At 48.7% G+C, this 20,469-nt stretch overlaps 1 protein-coding gene across 2 annotated transcripts in view; it reads right to left on the bottom strand.

The window, feature by feature from the left end:
- Positions 1–11,416: 11,416 nt before the first annotated feature.
- The window catches only part of KIRREL3 (kirre like nephrin family adhesion molecule 3), a 712,715-nt gene continuing 703,662 nt past the window's right edge, over positions 11,417–20,469 (bottom strand). The window contains exons 15-16 of one of the 2 annotated variants that reach the window (XM_077305782.1): positions 18,534–18,620; positions 11,417–13,881 (exon numbers count right to left, since the gene is read on the bottom strand). In XM_077305782.1, coding sequence (XP_077161897.1) covers positions 13,438–13,881; positions 18,534–18,620 — 531 coding nt within the window. In that variant the 3' untranslated portion in view covers positions 11,417–13,437. The remainder of the gene's footprint in view (positions 13,882–18,533; positions 18,621–20,469) is intronic. The other variant, XM_077305781.1, reaches the window with a different exon arrangement.

The following is a 20,469-nucleotide window of genomic DNA, read 5'->3' as shown; positions in this document are numbered from 1 at the left end:
GCAGCAGCCATGGGGAAATCTTTAAGATGGGCAACGAAAAATGCAGCGGAAATCTATTGCGGAAGTAATCGTCGACCGGCGAAATTGAAAGGGCACGGAGACATGAGCTGTAAACACCCAGTAGCTGAAGGCCTCTCTAGTGAGTGGTACTCCATACCAGGGGTAGTCAACCTGTGGTCCTCCAGATGTCCATGAACTACAATTCCCATGAGCCCCTGCCAGCCTTTGTAGTCCATGGACATCTGGAGGACCACAGGTTGACTACTCCTGCTCCATACAGTATGGCTGCAGGCACTGTTGCATTGTATATCTACATTGTTATTTGGATGATTTCAAGACTTTAAAAATCAACATTTTCGAGATCTTTAATCTGACATTAAAATGATTTGGCACTTAAAAAACTGAAAATGTTTTAAATAAATATTTGATGTTTTCACATGCATCTTACGTGACAATCGGATTTCTTGTCTGGGTCACCCAGAGTTGGTTGTGACTTGACTATACTTTCCACCCACCAGTTCAAGTCAGTCGGGGCTATTTTTCTTCTATTCTGGTTGCGATGGAAGCCTTTTTTTTCCGGGCAATTGGGAGAGGTGGGGCCATTCCATCATCAATTAATTTCCAGCACCTGAATGAGGATCAGTAACCATATGCTGAAGGCTTGGATTTTGTGTGGCTTTTCTTCATTCACATCCATAGAGCCAGTTTGGTGTGGTGATTAGGAGTGCAGACTTCTAATCTGGTATGCCAGGTTCGATTCTGCGCTCCCCCACATGCAGCCAGCTGGGTGACCTTGGGCTCGCCATGGCACTGATAAAACTGTTCTGACCAAGCAGTAATATCAGGGCTCTCTCAGCCTCACCCACCCCACAGGGTGTCTGTTGTGGGGAGAAGAAAGGGAAGGTGACTGTAAGCCGCTTTGAGCCTCCTCCTCCTCCTTCAGAAGCAGAAAGTGGCAGAAAACAGCACAACCCAATGCAGTGTTGAAATGCTCAAAACTACGAAGACCCAATAAGGTCACAAGTGTTCTTTGCAGAAAACAAAGCAGCAGTAGATTTGAACCACTAGAGTACAGAAGAGAACCCAAAGATTAAGAAGTGTGCGTTAGCTGTGTAGGCATTGAGATATGTGTACCCAGGTCGGTTCCAGGTTTCCATGGACCCTGGGCAATACAGCCAGGCTCTCTTCCTCCTTTGGCTCCAGCCCCTTTTATCACTTAACGGCAGGCCCTTCCATTCAGCCCTTCCCTTTTGGCTCTCCCTTTAACTGCATCCTTTCTCATTTCCATTTGCTTACTCTAGTAAAGGGAAATCATACAAAATTTTACTTTTACTGCTGCATAAAAGCAACACTACAAATCACCACCCTATGGCTGCAGTTATAGTGAAAGTGCTTGGCTTTCAGAGGGAAAGAGGTTTAGTTTACTTCTATCCTGTATAGTTAAGTGTGGGCAAAGAGCTGGAGGTGTTTCTTAAATCCGGCGCTTCCCACATTTTGCCCAAATTCCACAGAAACCAGCCCAAGACACTTAGGGAGGGGAGGCATCTTGTTCTCTTGTCATTCTCATTCTGCTTCAGAACTTAAATTAATAAGACATTAAGGGCTTTGAGCTAATTTCCACTACTCTATATCAGGGGTAGTCAACCTGTGGTCCTCCAGATGTCCATGGACTACAATTCCCATGAGCTCCTGCCAGCGTTTGCTGGCAGGGGCTCATGGGAATTGTAGTCCATGGACATCTGGAGGACCACAGGTTGATTACCCCTGTTCTATATGATTAAGTTGGCTGTTACTTTTCATAGTAAATATATCTGCCGTTCTGGCTCATTAGGTTTTATATGACTGTTCTCTCTTACACCCTGAGCTACAGACCAGTAGCAGAGCCATGCAACTCTGTGGAGGCAGCATAGTTCTCTGCCCTGCTTGCAAGGAGATGCTTCATGAGCTGTGGCTCAGTGGCAGAGCCTCTGCTTTGCATGCAGAAGACCACAGGTTCAATCCCCAGCACCTCCAGTTCGTTAATGTGAAAGACCTCTGCCTGAGACTCTGGAGAGCCATGGCCAATTTGAGGAGACAGTATTGACCTTGATGGACCAAGGTTCTCTTCTGGTCTAAGGCAGCTTCATTTGAGTTTATAAGTCCTATTCTGTTCCCTACAGATGGCACACGTTAGCAGGGACACAGGGGTAGTCAACCTGTGGTCCTCCAGATACTCATGGACTACAAATCCCAAGAGCCCCTGCCAGCAAATGCATCTCCAACCAAACAGAAAAGTGGGGTCTGCAGCAGGAAGTGGAAATTGACCATTGAAATCCCCCTCCAACCCATACAAGCACCAACCTTATCTAAAATGAACGCTATTCAAGTCAAAGAGACAATCTTCAAACTTAAACCCACTACACTAATTACTTCAAACAAAAAAAAAATAGTTGGGTTTCTGGAACAGACAGCGTACTGCGAATGTGGACTCTGAGCCCTAAATAAGGGCTGATTTTAGTTTCTGAAGCACGATCTTGAAAACCTGCAAAATTATGGGTCTCGCTGCTTAAGGGGCAGGGATTGGAGACGTTAGGGGGGATTGCAGCAGTCTTCCAAGCAAAGTTGAGGGAAATTACCAGATGCTTAGTCATTCCAATTCAAGTTTCAAGAATCCAGAAATCAATCAAACATGGTTCTCTGAGAGGTCAAGGTTTGCAGGCAGATATAGCTACATTGCCACAAAATATAGGTAAATGCCAGCTGCTCTGGCTTCATCCTGCAACAACTCATCCCCACCTTCTCAGGTAGCCAATGTCTAGCCATAAAGTGAGCTCTGCTCCTTTTAGCCTGCAGCTCTGCTCTAAACCTTCACTTGCTTCTCTAATGGTGCAGGTGATCCTGATTCTGAAGGGCTGAAAACAGGCAGGTGACTTCCATCTGCTGGATCAATTGGTGTGTTAGGGGTGGGGGAGGTGATTCTGTGTAAGCTCTGGGCTGTAAATTGTTGCATGCTTGCCCCGCCTCCCTTTGTTTGTCTGCCTCTGTTGCCCCTGAACTCTGGCTATGCCAGCCCCTTGCCCCTCTGAGGAGTCCCCAACATTACTGAGACCTGGCTGGCCCACAACACAACTTCTACAAATCATTAAGTGCTGGTTGTTCTTGAGGTTAGCCCAGTTCGACAGTGTGATTGTTGGTCTGTTCTCTCTCCAAAAGGATGTGTTCAGGCTCTCTTTAAAAATTATGTGGGTTTGTCTTTGTGGGAAGGGCCAAGAAAGAGAAAATAGCCAAGAGAAGGATCCTAGGTGGTATGTTAGGGTGATAAATATTGAAAAGGAAACTTTAAACTGGAAGAATCTCTGTCTTTAAATGACCGTGACCCATTTCCTGGAGGGTAGGCATTGTAAAACAACAAATAAACAACCTTCCATACGGCACTGGCTTTCCTCCACTCGTAAACCGAGAGGGCCTTCAGCTAAGCTTGAAAAGCCGTTCATTGGTGAGAGGCCAAATGCAGGAAGGGTTTAAATTATTTTTACAATACCGAGGCCCTGTTAAAAACAAAAGGACCTTTCGAGATAACCTTTTTATAGGCCGACAATGAAGTGGCAGTCTTTTAATTAAAGACCCAGCTGTTAGTTGCTAAATAAAGCAGACAATTTAAAACAAAAGAAGACTCTCTGTGCACCTTGGTCTTCTGGGGGCTTTCCCCCCCATTAATTAACAACACTGACTCATTGTGAGGATGAACTGCAAACCAGAAAAGCAAGAAGGGAGTCAAAATATCACTTTAGCAATGGTTTCACTGGGTGGTTCTTATTGCATGCGCCCTCTCCTGCAAGAACCATGCTACCCACCAATACCTCTCCTGGCTCCTGGGATCCCTGCTCAGCAGAGTTTCTGACTGACCACTCGAGATCTGGCTGAATCTGCAGGGTAAAATGATGTTTTGGCACCAGCTGTTACCACAACGCTGGCTTTACTTTCCCTCCTACCTCTTTCCCGGTGTATTTTTTTTAATTGCTCCCTTTGACCCCTGCGTTTGAGCTTCCTGTGTGGTATGGGTGGCACCATCTCCTGTGGCAGCTGTTTTGTGGTGGTGTCCCTCACTTGATCTCAGAAGCCCAAAGAGCCATGATGGATTAAGGTGACCAGATTGTCCCACTTTTGGAGGGACATCTGGGGGTACCTAGCAACTTGTATTTATGTTGAAATTAAAAAATGTATATTACAATACTATTTTTGCGTTCTATGCGTTCTATGAAACTTTTGGTTGCTCCATATAGACCAAATTTTTAGTCAAGAACCCCCCCCCCCGTCAATGGTGTCCCACTTTACCAGTGTTAAAATTTGGTCACCTTATGATGGATGGCTATTTCCTGGGTGTGATTTACCTCAGAAAGAGTCAGGAGCAGAACATGCAATCCTGGCCTCTGTTTGTTGTGGTCTGGGAAATGCAAAGGGTAACCACTAGCTCCAGGTTGAGGAATATATGGAAATTTAGGAGGTAAAGACTGAAAAAAAAAGGGGGGGGTCTGGGGAGAGAAGGGACTTTGGTTGGGGTACAAGGCCATAGAGTCCATATTCCAGAGTGGCCATCCTGGGAGTGCAGATGAGACAATGGCCTTTAGGAGGATAGACCATGGTGTCCTCAGGGGTATTCTTTCACTTGGCACGGAGTGCAGCCGGTTTGGAAGTAAAACCTGCTGCCTCTGTCCAATGTCAGGGGTATTGTCTTCAGAGAACAGCAGTGGGGATGTACCTAAATCAGTTTCTCACTGTGTCTGGAAGAAGATGCCCACGTATTTGGGGGTATAACTTCTGCTCGCAAGGAAACACCAGCTTGGTTTACACGGTTCACGTTGACGGGCTACAGCTTGTAGGAGCTAGAAGCAGAATGTCTACTAAAAACAATGTTATTAGTCCAAGAGAAAGATTAATTTCTCCTTGTTCTGCTTCAAGGACAAACTTGTTCTGCTGTTTCTCAAGAGTCAAGTCACAGTGGGAAATTTGCTAGACCAACTCTGTGATCGATTTGCTTCCCTCCCCTCTTATGTTGGGGGGCTTTCACCCAACACGGACTCAAGGAAATGTCTCTCACGCCTTCTGGCAGAGAAAGAGTGTTTGCCAAACGCCACCTTGTGGCTGACAAAGTGGCAAATCTTGATTATCGTCTCCAAAACTGGAACCAGGCAGACATATGGGCAGGGGGGATCAGCGGGCCAGCTGAATGTCATGCCTAATTTGTATTCAACTCCTGCTAGAGAAGAGTCCTCAGAATTCCATAGGTAACTAGTTGGTCTGAATCGAGATAGTTAGAGCAGTTCCTCAGCGGAACAGGCTTCCTCGGGAGGTGGTGGGTTCTCCTTCTTTGGAAGTTTTAAAGCAGAGGCTGGATAGAAATGCTGATTCTGTGAACTGAGGCAGATTGTGAGTGGGTGGGCAGAAGGGATTGTGTCTGAGCTTGGATTTTGTGACTCTTTCTTGCATGCCAGGGAAATACCAATTGCCACCTTGGGATCAGGAAACAAATTTCTTCCAGGCCAAATTGGCCAGGGATTCTGGTTGTTGTTTATTTTTTTTTGGGGGGGATCATCTGGGCATAACTGGGGTCACTGTGGGTGGGCAGGTATTTGTGAATTTCCTGCACTCTGCAAGGGGTTGGACTAGATGACCTTGGGGGTACCTTCCAACTCCAAAATCTCGGCAAACAGAATGGTTTGTGCGTGATCTCAAGGGAAGGGTGTTCCATGGCTCAGTGGCAGAACCCCTGATTTGCTGGCAAGACAATTTGATGTTTGGAGCCTGGCATCTCCATTTAAAGAATCCCAAGTCATTGGTTTTGGGAAGGACTTTTCCACGACTGAGACCTTGGAGAGCTACTGCTGATATAGGGCCGTCAAGTTGCAGCCAATGTTCTAGGAACCCCTTGGAGTTTTCAAGGTAAGAGAGGGACAGAGATGGCTTGCCCTTGCCTGCCTCTGTGTGGAGACCCCAATATTCCTTGGTGGTCGCCCATCAAGATACTGACCAGGGCTAACCCTGCTTAGCTTCCAAGATCGGACGAGATCAGGCTGGCCTGGGCCATTCAGGTCAGGGTTAGGGGGACGGCCCAGTTGTCTGGCTCAGCGTCACACAGCTCGTCTCTGCTCATTTTTCCTTCCTCCTCAAAACCGGAGCAGGCCGTGTAATGGGCACGGTTTTGAATGCAAAATGGAGCTCTGTGCCATGTTTTCACGGCCGCATCTCAGTGTTCGGGAGACTGCATGACAAGCCAGGAGACAGCGCCAAAGAGACGAGTAAGTGAAGTCAGAGATTCGCTTCAATCACATAGATTCAGAAGCTCTTTGAGGAAAGCCGGCTAATTCTGAAAGGTTGCTTTATTCAGTCTTAGGAATGTCAGTCAAGCTCTGGTACTCCTGTCAGAGAATTAGGCCTAGCAGCCCTTCCCTCTTGGTGATATGGATACAGAGTCAGGCCAGATTTTCTTCCGTGTAAATGCAGAAGGGGCCCCTCTGACACTCATCACCACTGCCTAACAAGCCTTCCTGTTAGTCTGTAACCTTACAGGCCATTTATTTGTGGAGTGTATTTTTATCCTGGGCTCCTTCTAGGGGAGATCAGCTCAGCACACGTCCTTCTCTCCTGCTCCGTTTTATCCTCATAGCAAGAGGGAGCCTGGGAAGCTTGTGGGGTGACCATGGACCCGTTGCAGTCTCTCAGCCTAACCTACCTCACAGGGTTGTTGTGAAGAGACAGTGGAGGAGAGGGGGATGAGGTCAGCCGCTGTGCGTCCCCCTTGGATTGAAAGGTGGGGAACAAATTAAATAAAGAAAGAAACCAACCCTGTGAGGCAAATTATGCCATAAATGTGTGACTAATGCAAGGTCACACAGCAAGCTCTGTGGCCAAGTGGGGGATTTCGAACCTGGGTCACCCAGAGGTGCAAATGGCCACCCAAGGTAGTCTGAAATCCTTTTGAGCCATTTGGCTGGCCAATTTCCAGCAGCGTATGATGCTTTCATGAACTCACGCCCATCCACAAGAAGGGGAGACAAGAGCAGGCATCAAAATTGTAAAGTATGGGGAGGAAGGGGGTCACCCCCTATACTAGCAGGGGGCCACTGGGCCAGTCACAGGACAAAGAAGAGGAGTTGGTTTTTATGCCTCGCTTTTCACTACCTGAAGGAGTCTCAAAAGAAGCTTATAATCACCTTCCCTTCCTCTCCCCACAATAGACGCTCTGTGAGGTAGGCACAGCTGAGAAAGCCCTGACAGTGACAAGAGCTCCAACAGGACTGTGACTAGCCCAAGATCACCCAGGTGGCTGCATGTGGAGGATCGGGGAATCAAACCAGATTAGAAGTCTTCACCACCACACCACGCTGGCTCTGCAGAAAAAGAGCTGGATTTTTGTCCTCAGTTTTTTAACACCCGAAGGAGTCTCAAAGCGATTTACAGTCACCTTCCCTTCCCCTCCCCACAACAGACACCTTCAGAAGTAGATGAGAGAGCTCAGAGAGAACTGTGACTGGCCCAAGGTCACCCAGCTGGCTGCCTGTGGAGGAGGAGCGGGGAATCAAAACCAGCTCCCCGGATCAGAGGCTGCCCCTCTGATCCACTGCACCCAACGCTGGATTGCCTCTCAGCAAGCATTTCCCGTGACAGAGGCGGCGCTTCTCCCTTGACCACTTGCTGCATCCAACTGGCGATTTCTCTCCCAACAAAGTGGAGGGAAGCCTGGGTGGGTTCTTTGCTTTGTGGACGAAGGAAGCCACAACCAGGAAACACATGGCTGACGTCAGAGTCCCTGAGCACTGCACTGCACAAAGGAGCACTCTGGATGTCCCACTGTGTGGCCCTGGGAAGAACATGAAGCATTAGCGAAAACTCCTCGGTCACTTCTCCCCTGGCACTCTGGGTTCACGGAACTGGCTTGGGATATTTTCTTTTCTCGTCACGACATTGCACGTCCTTCTCTCTGCTCCGGAGAATCCGAAAACGCTGCCTTTTCCTTTAGATTCCTGGTGCATTCAAGGTTTAATGAAACAAACAAGTGCTCAAAAAAAGGCTGCTCCCTAAGCAAATTGGTTAATTTGCAGCCGGTTTAATTGCTTATCACTGTTGCTTGTTACATATTAATGAACAGATGGCTGGAGAAGCTTTTTGCCACAGATAGTCGACTCCAAAGAAATATCCTGGCAGGCAGCTGGGTCTCGGAACAAATCATTAACCGCTCGCGGGGGAGATCAGCCGCCAAGTATTTGCATATTAATCAAACTTCATGAATTATGTGTGGGGGAGAATAGCACGGGTCCCTCACCCGGCTCCCACCTTAGGGGGCTAGGGGGCTCAGCCAGGACAAAGGGTGTTAAGAAGTTAAGGCTTGCCATTCCTGCAGATGGTCGCTAGGTGGCAGCAACAGAACTCCTTTCCCAAAGAGAGCAAACTGTTTTGTTTGAAAAAACCCCAAATCCCTTCCTCCCTCCTGCAAAAAACAATCATAATAATTTTTTTTATAAATCTCCTGTTCTGCATGTTTGAGTCTAAACCTAATAATGTTTGGCTGGTGCAAGGCCTCCCACGTAAGCAGCTGCCAATCTTTGCCAAGGAGAGCTTGCCTCGTTTCCACGCGCAGACTGCAAAATTAGAAGCTAAGCTGGCACGGCGAATAATTAAAACGGAGCCTCTAATCAAGGCAGATTTCTGGCTGCACCGACCTAAATAGCTCACCAGTTCCCGGATCGAAATGGGGAAGTGGTGGAGGGGCTGAACCCGTGGCTTTCTGTCGTGGTGACGTGGAAGGTGCTTCGTTAGGGGTGGCATTTTAAGGAACTGTATTGAACAGGCCCTCTGTTAGAGGCAGACGTGCTGATGCAGTGGTCAACTGAGGATGTGTTCATGAGAAGATCGGAGTCCCTGGAGAAGACAAGACAGCCAGGGAAAGGGGAAGTTTAGGAGAAGCAGCAGCACCGACATCAGATGAACCGGCTCAGTCAAGATGGGTAGCTGCACTCCTTGGTCTAGAACAGGGGTAGTCAACCTGTGGTCCTCCAGATGTTCATGGACTACAACTCCCATGAGCCCCTGCCAGAAGACACTGGCAGGGGCTCATGGGAATTGTAGTCCAGGGACATCTGGAGGACCACAGGTTGACTGCCCCGGGTCTAGAACAGCAGACACAAGGAAGAGTCCAATAGCTCCTTAAAGAAGAACCAGATCTGTGGCAGGGGATGGCTCAGGAAAGCTCGTTCCCTGCCTCAAATGTTGTGAGCCTTTGAGGAATCAGTGGACTCTTGCTCTTTTCTACTGACCCAGGCAAGGAAGCCACAACCCTCGGGTGGCCCGGCCTGAGGAAGGCTGAGGATAATGGGACCTGATTGATTCATAGGGTGGCCATGTTGAAAGCAACTTGATGGCCTTTGACGCACACAGTGAAAACTGTTGGTCTAAGACTTGGCAAAGTTGGTAGGAATTGGGGTTGCCAAACTTTGGGGTGGGCGGGCAGCCTGGGGATCTCCTGGAATCACAACTGAACTCCAGGGATCAGATCCGTTGGAGAAAATGGCTGCTTGCACCTTTGAAGCAGCCCTGGGCTTACCTTGGTGGTCTCCCATCCAGGTGCTAAGCAAGGCGGACCCTACTCAGCTTTGGAGATCTGAGTCATAGAATCCTAGAGTTCGAAGGGACCTCCTGGGTCATCTAGTCCAACCCCCTGCACTATGCAGGACACTCACAACCCTCATTGTGAGAGCTCATCCAGCTGCCTCCTCCTTGAACCTTCACAGAATCAGCCTCTCCGTCAGATGGCTATCCAGCCATGGAAACCCACCACCTCCCGAGGAAGCCTGTTCCACTGAGGAACCGCTCTGTCATTCTTAATTCTTAGAAGAATACCTTTCGCAGTTGCTCAGCCAAGAACTGAGACAGAAGCCACTGTGCACCAGGTTCCATGAAGAGCTCATCCATTCACTAATGCTGCTGAAGAAAGATCCAAAACAGGCCTTGCTTGTACCAGAATCCTGTTCAGCATGCATGATGGAAAATTTTTCCTCTAGCTTGCCAAGGGCTGGATATTAAATTTGATTGATGATTTATTGCAGGGGTAGTCAACCTGTGGTCCTCCAGAAGTTCATGGACTACAATTCCCAGGAGCCCCTGCCAGCGTTTGCTAGCAGGGGCTCCTGGGAATTGTAGGGCATGAACATCTGGAGGACCACAGGTTGACTACCCCCGATTTATTGCATTGTAATTTATATATACGCACACAAGCTGGTTTTGTTGTTGTTGTGGCTGTCAGCATTGGACACCCTCACCCCCTTCATGCCTATTACAGCCCCTGTGTGTCAAACTACCATTGTTATTACGATACAGAAGTAGAGGCTTGTCGAAACCCCCTTAGTTACTTGACATTGAAGGTGGTGTTCTGACAGCTCGTTTTCTTAGCCATGAGGTTAAATGAACGCTGATTTGACAAACGGATGTGTGAGAAATGGTCCTTCTGGTGGTTTAAGTTGAATCTTGGCAATGTCAGGTCAGGGTTCCATCCAGGCATGCCGCTTCAGTGTTGCCCAGAAAGGGGAACTGCATCGAAACATCGGTGCTTCCAGACCTGAGCCTTCGGGGAGGGCGGTATATAAATCTAAATAAATAAATAAAATAAATAAATCTACTCAAAAGCTTCTTTTTGGCCTTGGAATGTCGCTCTTGTTGTACGAGCTTCTTCTGCCTTTTAGCAACAACTTACCTGCGGCCTTGCTGATAATGTCTGCCATTTTTGATAAGTCATCACAATGGCAGGCAAAGCCCGTGATATTGGGAACACAGCAAAACATCAGGACATGGACCAAGAACAAAGGGCGAAATCCCAAACCAACCAAGAGGACCCAGCCAGAAGAACCACTCAAGAGATATGGAAGGAAAACCTATTCTTGGTGAAGAGTCAAGAAACAATACTGGTTGTGCTAAAGGAATGAACACACTTGTGATAATGAGTTGCAGGCTTGAAGACTGATCATTTGTGTACCTGCATGCAGCATGGAATTCCTGCGAATCTCTGACAATCTCTTTTCCCTACTTTGTAAATGGCTCAGATCATACATCCATCTACCGTTTAGGGTGCTGATTATAAACAGCTTTTCAATGTGGGATTGCTTGAATAATTCTGACGTGAAAATGTAAATGGGTGCCCAAATAGTCCAGTAAAGCCAGCAGAGTGTGGAACGGAGGGAAAGAAGGGAACTGCGAGACAGAAGGTGCAGCGCTCGAATGGCAGCACAGCACCGTCTGCGCATCAACTATGAGGAGTGGTGGCAGGAGAAGGGCTGGGGTAACTGGGAAGTGCTTGGAGGTGGGGGGGGGGGGATATAAGCAAACTGGGGGGCAGCTGCATGGAAGCAACTTGTGTGTTTGCCACTGACCTGGCCTACCCTGATTTCCTTGCATCTGATCCTAGCCTGTATCTCAAACACTCCGTTTTTGGATTCCCCTTTGGGCTTGAAGCTGTGAGCCATGTCCAACTGGGATCTGGCCCTTGGAACTGAATTCTGGTAAACTCTGATGTTGAGAAACTCTGCCTACTGTGGGTCTGCAACCAGGACCGTCTGCCACAGAAGCCTGCTGGGTGACTGTGGGCCGGTCCCGCTTTCTCAGCCTTATCTACTTCCGAGGGGATAAAATGGGGAGAGAACAATATATCCCCTTTGGGTCAATATTTGGGGCAAAAGGCAGGATAGAAGTGACACAAGGAAAGAAAATGTCTGGAATGGACGGGATTGCCAAAGTCAGCTGCCGTCTCTGGGGGCACTTCTTGCATTTCCATGCTAAGGGTCAACCGGGAAGTGTGTGTGTGTGTGGGGAGGGGGGGCACCTCCTGGCTGTGCTCTTTGTCCCTTCGGTTTTATGTAATTCCTCTCTTGGAACGGATACATTTTTCTTTTTATTTGACAAGCTTTTGAATGAAGCCCATGGCAAAGGCGGTTGTAACAACTCTTGTATTAATCTTCCAGTTGTGCTATTGGGGGTGGGGGAAGAGGAAGGGGGGCCCAGGAAATACACAAGCAGCAATAAGAAAATGCTCCACGTTCACTCGACGTCACCCTCTATGGGAGGGCCTTCCAGTGATTGTCATACGTTGCTCGGGTGATGAATTCACTCCTCCAGCCACCCAACAGTTCCTCTGAGACCGTGCTGGGCCAGAGTATCCTTGGTGTGTGTATTTGTGTGTGTGTGTGTGTGTGGGTTTGTTCTGCTGATCACGCTCCCTAAAAGTTCTCAACTCTGGTTTGAGTCCAAAGACACACTGTAATATTATGAACACTAAACACCGAACCAAAGAGAAATGAAAAAGACCAGAATTTAGCAGTCCGTGTACATCAATGACTGAACTTCATTAAACTGAGCCCCCTCCCCTACTCGGTTGAGGAAATACCATCTTGCGATTGCTGGTTTGCTAAAGGGAGCTTAGGGTCTGGAACGGCAAGTTAGTTTGGTCTGCTCGAGCGCTCAAAGGTGTGCCGTCTCCAGAACGTCCGCAGTCAGGAAGTGATGTCACGCAGGAAGTGGAGAGGCATAGAGAGCGTTGGCCGTCCTGCCTTCATGAAGCGACTGATGAAGGAAGGAGAAATTGGACAGGGAATTCACGGAGAACGCAGCCTGTGTGTGTCTCCCCAGGAAGTGGAAGCAGGAGAGCGACTCGCCCGAAGGACTAGGAATACAAAATTGCTGGTCAACAGGAAGGCCATGTGGTGTCTCACAAGAATCCTGTGGCCAGGCAGGTTATCTTGCTCGGGATGAAAGCAGAAAGGCTGGTTTTTCTAGAGTCTCCCCAGATAATCTGTACTCCCATGGAGTTGAGTTCAGAACGTGTGGAAGGCTTAGCCTTTCCCTGAAAGAAAAGACCATTCTCACACCTGTGACAAAGCAACCAGTGAAGCGTGTGGATGTTATCTGTTTCAACCTCTAGTTCCCAACAAGGTTGTCCATCCTGGCCGCATTTGGGCTCTCTCCTGGCTCTAAGCCCGGTCTGCTACAGGAAGGAAACAGACCTTGTGCTCAATATTAGTTTGGGTTCAGCTGCCGTCGGTTCACGCCCTTCTGGTTCTTTCTCCCCACCTATTTTGAGCAGCCAGGGGGAGGAGGATTTACAGGTCTCGGAAGAAAGGAAGGGACGTGTCTCTTGCGCAGACGGCACAAGCTTGCTCGAGTTCCCTTCCCCTCGTGTGGGCTGCAGTTTTTGTTTGTCTTCAGCGAGGGACAAAAGAAGTGCTCGGAGGGCTTCAAAAACACCGGACCGCAAAAACAAACCACAGCACAACCTCCGCCCCACCAGGCCGTGGGCCGAATCGGGCTTTAGGCCAAGGGGCGACGCGACCTTAGGTCTGTCGGCCTGCTCCGTCTGTTCCGTCCTCCCGCCCTGTCCCTCCCTGGCTCCTCCGTTTCCAGTCCCGTCCGGCCTTTTTTTCACACGTGGGTCTGCATTCTCCTCTGCAGGGGCCTGGTGGGGTCTGAGTTCTGCGAGGAGGACTGGGAGTGGTGCGAGGAAGAGGCCGAGGCTTTGCTGGCCTTGTCGAACTGTACGTAGCCGTCCTGCTTGCCGCTGCTGCTGACGCTGCTGTCGCACTGCGTGTCCAGGAAGGAGCTGCTGTCGCTCATGGAGCCCCTCTGGAACTCACGCTCACACAGCTCGATGGAGCTGCTCCCCATGCCCAGGACGAAGCGCTGGCTGTAGTCGTAGAGGCGGTTCTGCCCGCTCAGGGTGGTGTAGATGTTGGTGAAGGACATGCCCGTCGGCACGCGCTGCTTGTTGGCGGGTCGCAGGTCCGGCTGGCAGCCCGAGAGGGAGATGGTGGGAGTGGAATGGTGGTCCTTGAAGGTGTTCACGCTGTAGTAACCGTTAGTAGGGTCCTGGAAGGGACGGCGAGAGAGAGAGAGAGACAGGGCTGGTTTAGTCAAGCGTCACGGAAGCTGGGCTTTGGCGCTTAGCCCGGTGTAAAAGCGGTCGCGGGAGATGAGGAGTTGGCTTTTATACCCCGCTTTCCACTGCCTCTGAGCGGCTTACGATCACCTTTCCCTTCCTCTCCCCACAACAGACACCCTGGGAGGGAGGTGGGGTTGAGAGAGCTCTGACAGGACTGCCGGGTCAGGGCAGCACTATCCAGGGTGTGGCGAGCCCAAGTTCACCCAGCCGGCTGCATGTGGAGGAGCGGGGAATCAAGCCCGGCTTGCCAGGTTAGAAGCCGCTGCTGTTAACCCTGCTGGCTCTCACTACAATAGCCCCGACTGGTTTGTTCTCGTCGGAGGTTGGGAGCCGAGCAGGGTCAGTGCATGGATGGGGGACCACCCGGGAAGATTAGAGCTGCCAAGCAGGGGAAGAGAAGAAGAGCTGTGGGTAGGTGAGCAGCGTGGAGCTGCCTTTTGTTTGATGCTCCCGACCGGCAACAAAGGATTCTCTGCTTTGTCTTTCTAATTGGCAAGGGGCCCCGGGAAGAAGTCTTTCCTCTTTCCCCTCTGGGGGATACCTGAAGCAGCCAACAAACCAATAAATCATCCCGATGCCATCAGACTTGGTTCGTTTTTTTCTATCTAAGGAAATTATTCCGATGGATTTCAAGCCCTGACTTTCCAGCAGAGATACCAGACCCCTCAATGGGCTGGGGAAAACTCTGCTTTGGTGTTGCTCATCTCGCTTTGGGGGGAGGGGTTTATTATAATATTATTATTGTTGTTGTTGTTGTATTTATTACTCGCTTCTCCCCATAGGCTCGAGGTGAATTACAATATAGCCCCCAATAAAACCCCCTATAAAAAAACCCATACATAATAGCAGGGGTAGTCAACCTGTGGTCCTCCAGATGTTCATGGACTACAATTCCCATGAGCCCCTGCCAGCATTTTCTGGCAGGGGCTCATGGGAATTGTAGTCCATGTACATATGGAGGGACCACAGGTTGACTAATCCTGCATAATACAACAACACAGAACAAAGATGTGGCGTAAGAACAATAAATAACTATCGCAGTCCCGAACATACTGGAGGGTCAACATACTAGCTGTTGACATTTGCTACTGCTGCTCCGATCCTATGGGGGCCCCTGATTTTCCGTGTTGCCCGGCCTCAACCAACGACATGGTGGAAGAGCTCCTTTTTGCAGGCCCTGAGGAAAGATGGAAGATCCCACAGGGCCCGCAGCCCCTCCGGGAGCTCATTCCACCAGGTCTTGGCCTGGATTGAAAAGGCCCTGGCCCTGGTCGAGAAAGGCCCTGGTTCGGAAAGCAGGGGGAATTGCCCCACCAAACAGCTGTTTTCACAGTGATCCTTGCCTCCCCCCCCAGACCTCCCCCCGACACTGACCAGGACCCAGAAGAATGTTGCAATGTGCCAGCATTACCCGGAAGTGACATCAGCACTCCGGGGTCATGGAGAAGTGAAGTCCTAGATTTGGGGCAAAATTCTATGAGATGAGGCTGATTTTTTAACCATAGAGTTTCCCCCAGAGCTAGAGTTACCCAACCATGTTTTGCACGCTCGCACCACTTCTGGGGTTTCTCGAAGCCTGGAGAATGTTTCCGGGGTTCCTCAATGGTAAAAAAGTTGAGGAAGGCCGGCGTAATTCTTATGTGGCCTTCAAGGCATGCCCAGCTGAACGTCAGATTGAAATCCCAAGCTAGTCCAGATTCAGGTCCCCGGCTTCATTGTAAAGTGGCTCTTACGAATGGACCTGTAAGATGTAGCGCATTCACTGTAACTTGTGGGGTCACCATTTATCTCGTGTGTCTCCCCACCGAGGTTCCTTGACAGGGTGATGAGCATTATTTAAATGAGTGGGGGAAGCAGGCTGTATCAGGGGTGCAACCCACCAGCTGAAATACTGGTGATTTTTTCCAGGTATACTGGAAACGCATTATGCGCATGCACAGCGAAGGGTTATGCTTATATTTCATAAGGATTAGAGTGATCCTCCATTCTCCTTTCTGGAGCCTCGTTTCCCTTCAATGGACAGATCTTTAACCCAGCTGCAGTGACTTGACGGGGGCAGCTTTGCCCTTCCAGACACTATGATGATGGTACCTCTGTTGCTATGGAAACGGCTCAGAGAAAATGGCACCCCCTCCGGGTAATTAATTAATTAAATCCCCTTGCCTTCCATCTCTGCCTGGAAAGAGATGGGGAATCAGACCTCCCCCCCCTTTAACGTCACTTGGTTTCAGCGTATGCATTCCATTTGAAAAGATGAGGCAGGTGATTGACTTGGGATCCCTTTCATCCGGGAGGATGCCAACGTGGCAAGGTCTAAGTTTGAAGATAAAGGACTTTATGCTTCAAAGGCAAGATCCGGCTTTTGGAAACGTTCCTCTCTGCAGTTGGCTTCCATGTATGTGTAATTGTGTGTGAGAGAGAGGAACGAAGAGCCTGAATTTCCATTAGGGGAGGCTTATTCCACTTGGCTCATCCATTGAGAGGGGATAAGGAAATGAAAAGGGTTAAGGGAGAGGGGGGAAAAAACCACATTCATATGTATCCTGGTGGAGCAGCTATCATTTGATGGCCTCTACCAAGCCAAAGTGGCCACCTTTGAGCTTTGTCCATTGGGAAGTCATAGACTCATAAAGTTGGAAGGGGCAATCATGTCCCCTCTCAACCTCGTCTTCTCCAGGCTGGACATTCCCAAGACCCTCAGCCTTTCCTCATAGGGTTTGGGCCTCAGGCTCTGGATCATCCTCGTCACTCTCCTCTGCACCCTCTCCAATTTGTCCATGTTGTTTTTGAAGTGAGGCCTCCAGAACTGTCTGATCAATGAGGTATACAGTGGGACTATGACATCTTGTGATTTCGATGTGAAGCCTCTGTTGATACAGCCCAATTTTTACTGCTGCATCACGCTGCCTGCTCATTTGGGGAAAGTGATCCTTGACCCGAATAAATTATTCAAAGCAGGTCTGAATGGGAGTTGCACCAATGTGGAATGCAAGCAGAAGAACCCAGCAGATCTGACCTGGCACTGCTCTGTCCTTAGCCTGCACTTCAGAAATGGTGCACAATTTGGAATGTGGAAAGAGTATGTGGAGACCCTGAGAAGGAACAACTGCTTTAGGCTGTGTCTCATTTGGGAAGCCAAGAACCCAAAAAGGTCAAAACGAGGGGAATGAATTCAAGCCTGTGCAAGGTAGAACACAACTTTAGAATTAAGTACTAATATTTCTTAAAATTAAAAACCCAAGGCTTATCTCATAGCCTCGATAAAATCAGTGCATACATGCATCCCAATGCCTCCACTGGCCAGATGTGTTTTGGTGTTACCGCCTTTATCATTGGTCAGGCATGAAATAAAAGCAGCATACATGAAACACAAGGATTACAAAGACTGTTATATGCAGAGTTAGCTCCTATACATAGAATGATATTATATACTCTGGACTCTATGGGCCTTAGTGAATTATGTGGGCCAGAAGGCCAGATAACATAAATTGGGGCCTCTAATGTTTCAAAAGCCAGCCCTGGTCAAGGTAAGGATTTTCAGTGTCCAGTAAATGTCATGTAGGAGCCAACACTGATCCAAAGTATGTTGAAGGTTTGTTTGGGAAGCCCCCCAAAATATATTGTGATCTAAGTTAGCAGCGCTTGATTGTAATGACTCCCAAGTATGGTGAGCCTGTCTCCCATGAGGCAGATGCCTACTGGAGAGATTATCATACAGATTATGCAGCTCAGGTATACATTAATACCCATCTATGATCAAAATGAGCAAGTGTTGATGTGACCTTCAAATCAGCAAACCTGGAGCACTTTGATTCCATTTGAATAAAGCTGATCTGGGAACCATTCATCAAACCAAACTGGAGCATCGCTGAGAACGCGGTTCCAGAATCATTTGGCGTTGGTTTTGCTGGGGCCTTAAAACTGCTAAATGTATCAAGATTGAGCAGCATGCGTTAAAATATTCTTATGCAAAGTCATGGGCTGCCAGACTAATGTGAAGACAAGACATTTTGTGAGCTCTAATCAACGCCGGATGAAAATATGCGAAAGAGAAATATCTGTTGGGTCTTTCACTTAGTCGAATATCTGTTGGGTCCTTCACTTCGTTGATATCAGGACTCTTACCTTGTAGCATGTTTGTAAAAGCCAAAAATGGCATTGCGGCTCCATGGAAACTTTCCACCAGGCAAGGAAAAGATAACCTGCGTTGAGTGAATCTGTCTATATATGAGTTTCCACTTACTGTTACCTCTTCACAGTATTCTATCCAAATTCTAGACGCTCTTGTAGGAATTGGCCTACATTTCCCCAGTCTCTTACAAAGGTGTTACCACTGCAGGAGCGAATGCTCTATTTTCATAAAGATCAGGGGAAGCAGGCTCTATCTTTTGTTAAAGGATTTTGGTGGCTTTCTACTGGCTTAACTCCAAGCACTCTGGCTTAACTGGCTTACCAGTTTGTAAAATCCTCCTTAACATTTGGCAGCTGCAGGCAGCCCAAGCCTGCCCAAGGGAGAGAATTAACCCCAGGGTAGTTTCACCATCTGTCCAAGTACAGAGGTATGCTGTATAGATTGTACCTTCAAATTCTGGAACTCCTTCTCTTCCTCCTTGAGCACCTCCAGCTGCTTGAGGACTGAATCCTGCTGGAACTCGCTCCGGTCCATCTGCCAACGAGAAAAGCAGATGGTGACGCTGAAGTCACATTGCCGAGATCAGCAGGCTGTGTTGAGACGTCCGCCGGCGGAGGGAATCTGTGCGCTTGGCTTTTCTCTGGCTACCTGTGGCTGCAAAAGGCATGACCTGACCTCTGGCAATCCTTGGCAATTGGTGGGAGCTCAAATGAGTAGCATGCCCTGAGTGCCGCCTTCCCTTGCCAGGCACTAAGGTCACCAATCTCCAGGTGAGGCCTGGATATCTCCTGGAATGACAACTGATTTTTACAACACAGAGATCTGCTTGGGAGGGTGGGTTGTTTGACATTAGACCTGGATAAGGTCTCTCCCTTCCCAGGCTCCATCCCCAGATCTCCAGGGATATATGATCCTGGAGCCGACAGCCCTCCAAGCACACCCCTGCCCCACTGGATCCACGGCAGCTGTAGCAGAAGCTCCAGGGATTGGAGGACTTGCAGGGATGGAGCACTGGGACAGCTTAACTTTTCTGCCTCCCCTCTGCTTTTCTTCAGCACCTCTGGACAGAGAGAAGACATTCTGGGAGAAGACATTCTCTTTTTAGCAAGAGAAAACTGACCTCTCGCAGACAGCGGGGAAGGGAAGTGGTTGTGTGAAACCAGCCGATGGGGACACCCAAGTGTCCTGCTGAAAATCACCCCTCTGGAAGATGCTCTCCCCTGGCCTAGAGGCTGCAGCTCTTGGCTTGAGAACATCTGGGGCTGCAGAAAGGGTGAGGTCTTGGGAGGCCACTGAGACCCACGTGCGGACAGGCGAGGAAAGCGTGGGGAGGGCTTGTTTCCCCCTTCAGCTATCAGGGCAGCTTTGGTTTCGAAGGTTTTTTGTCTTTTAAATTAAAGATTGCTTTCATTTAATTTGCTTCCTAGGCCAACGGATGCACAAGGAAGGGCCTATTCGCACAGCCTCATTAGTTTTGCTGCAAAGACTGTTTCTGATTGGGGGCAAGGTACATATTAATTAGAATATGGCTTTAATTACCCTTCTTTCAGGAAGGTGGGACAGCATGCGAGCGGAATAATTATCCGCCAGTTCTCTCAGTAGCCTTTGTGTGTGTGTGTGTGTGTGTGGATCATCTCAGATATTGATCTACTCCCTCCTTGGTTTTTCTTTGTGGCTGCAGTTTGGGGCTTGGGGTGAAGTTACTGCCACTGAATGTCGGAGCTAATCATAATCCTAAACCTACAATACGAGGCTTGATTGTTATTTGACTAGCTTTTCTTTTCTTTTCTTTTCTTTTTTCTTCCTTCTTTTTTAAACGCTTGGCAAAGGGTGGCAGAAATCCTTCCCCGAAGCAACGTCTGTTGATCTTCCTGAAAACCTTTGATGCAGCCATTTCATGCAATAAATTAAGGCACCTGAGTTTCGCTCCGGAAAAAGGATACACACAAACCAGTAACATCAGTGGATTTACCAAACTAAATACATGTGTCACCTAGTATTACATTCAAGGCAGGGAGGGGTGGGGGAAAACCCCAACACGGTAGATTGGAGAGTGTTGACTCTCAGTGGGCAGCTGGTCTGTGGATGGGGTGCGCTTAAACAGTCATGCTAAAGGCCCAGTTTAAAGAAGTTTAGAAGCCACATAAAGTGGGAGAGCACATTCCCAGGCGAATATTGTCCGTGCCTTTCCCAAACCAATTCCTGTAAAACAAAATCAGAGTCCAGTGGCACCTTTAAGACCAACAAAGATTCATTCAAGGCGTGAGCTTTCAGACACCTGAATCTTTGTTGGTCTTAAAGGCGCCACTGGACTCTGATTTTGTTTTGTTGTACTGCTTGAGACCAACACGGCTTCCCACTTGAAGCAATTCATGTAAGGAGT

Source organism: Paroedura picta, chromosome 12 (assembly GCF_049243985.1).
Source record: "Paroedura picta isolate Pp20150507F chromosome 12, Ppicta_v3.0, whole genome shotgun sequence".
NCBI lineage: Eukaryota > Metazoa > Chordata > Lepidosauria > Squamata > Gekkonidae > Paroedura > Paroedura picta.
The sequence above is the reverse complement of the archived record's forward strand: the minus strand, read 5'-3'. Positions and strand labels throughout refer to the sequence as shown.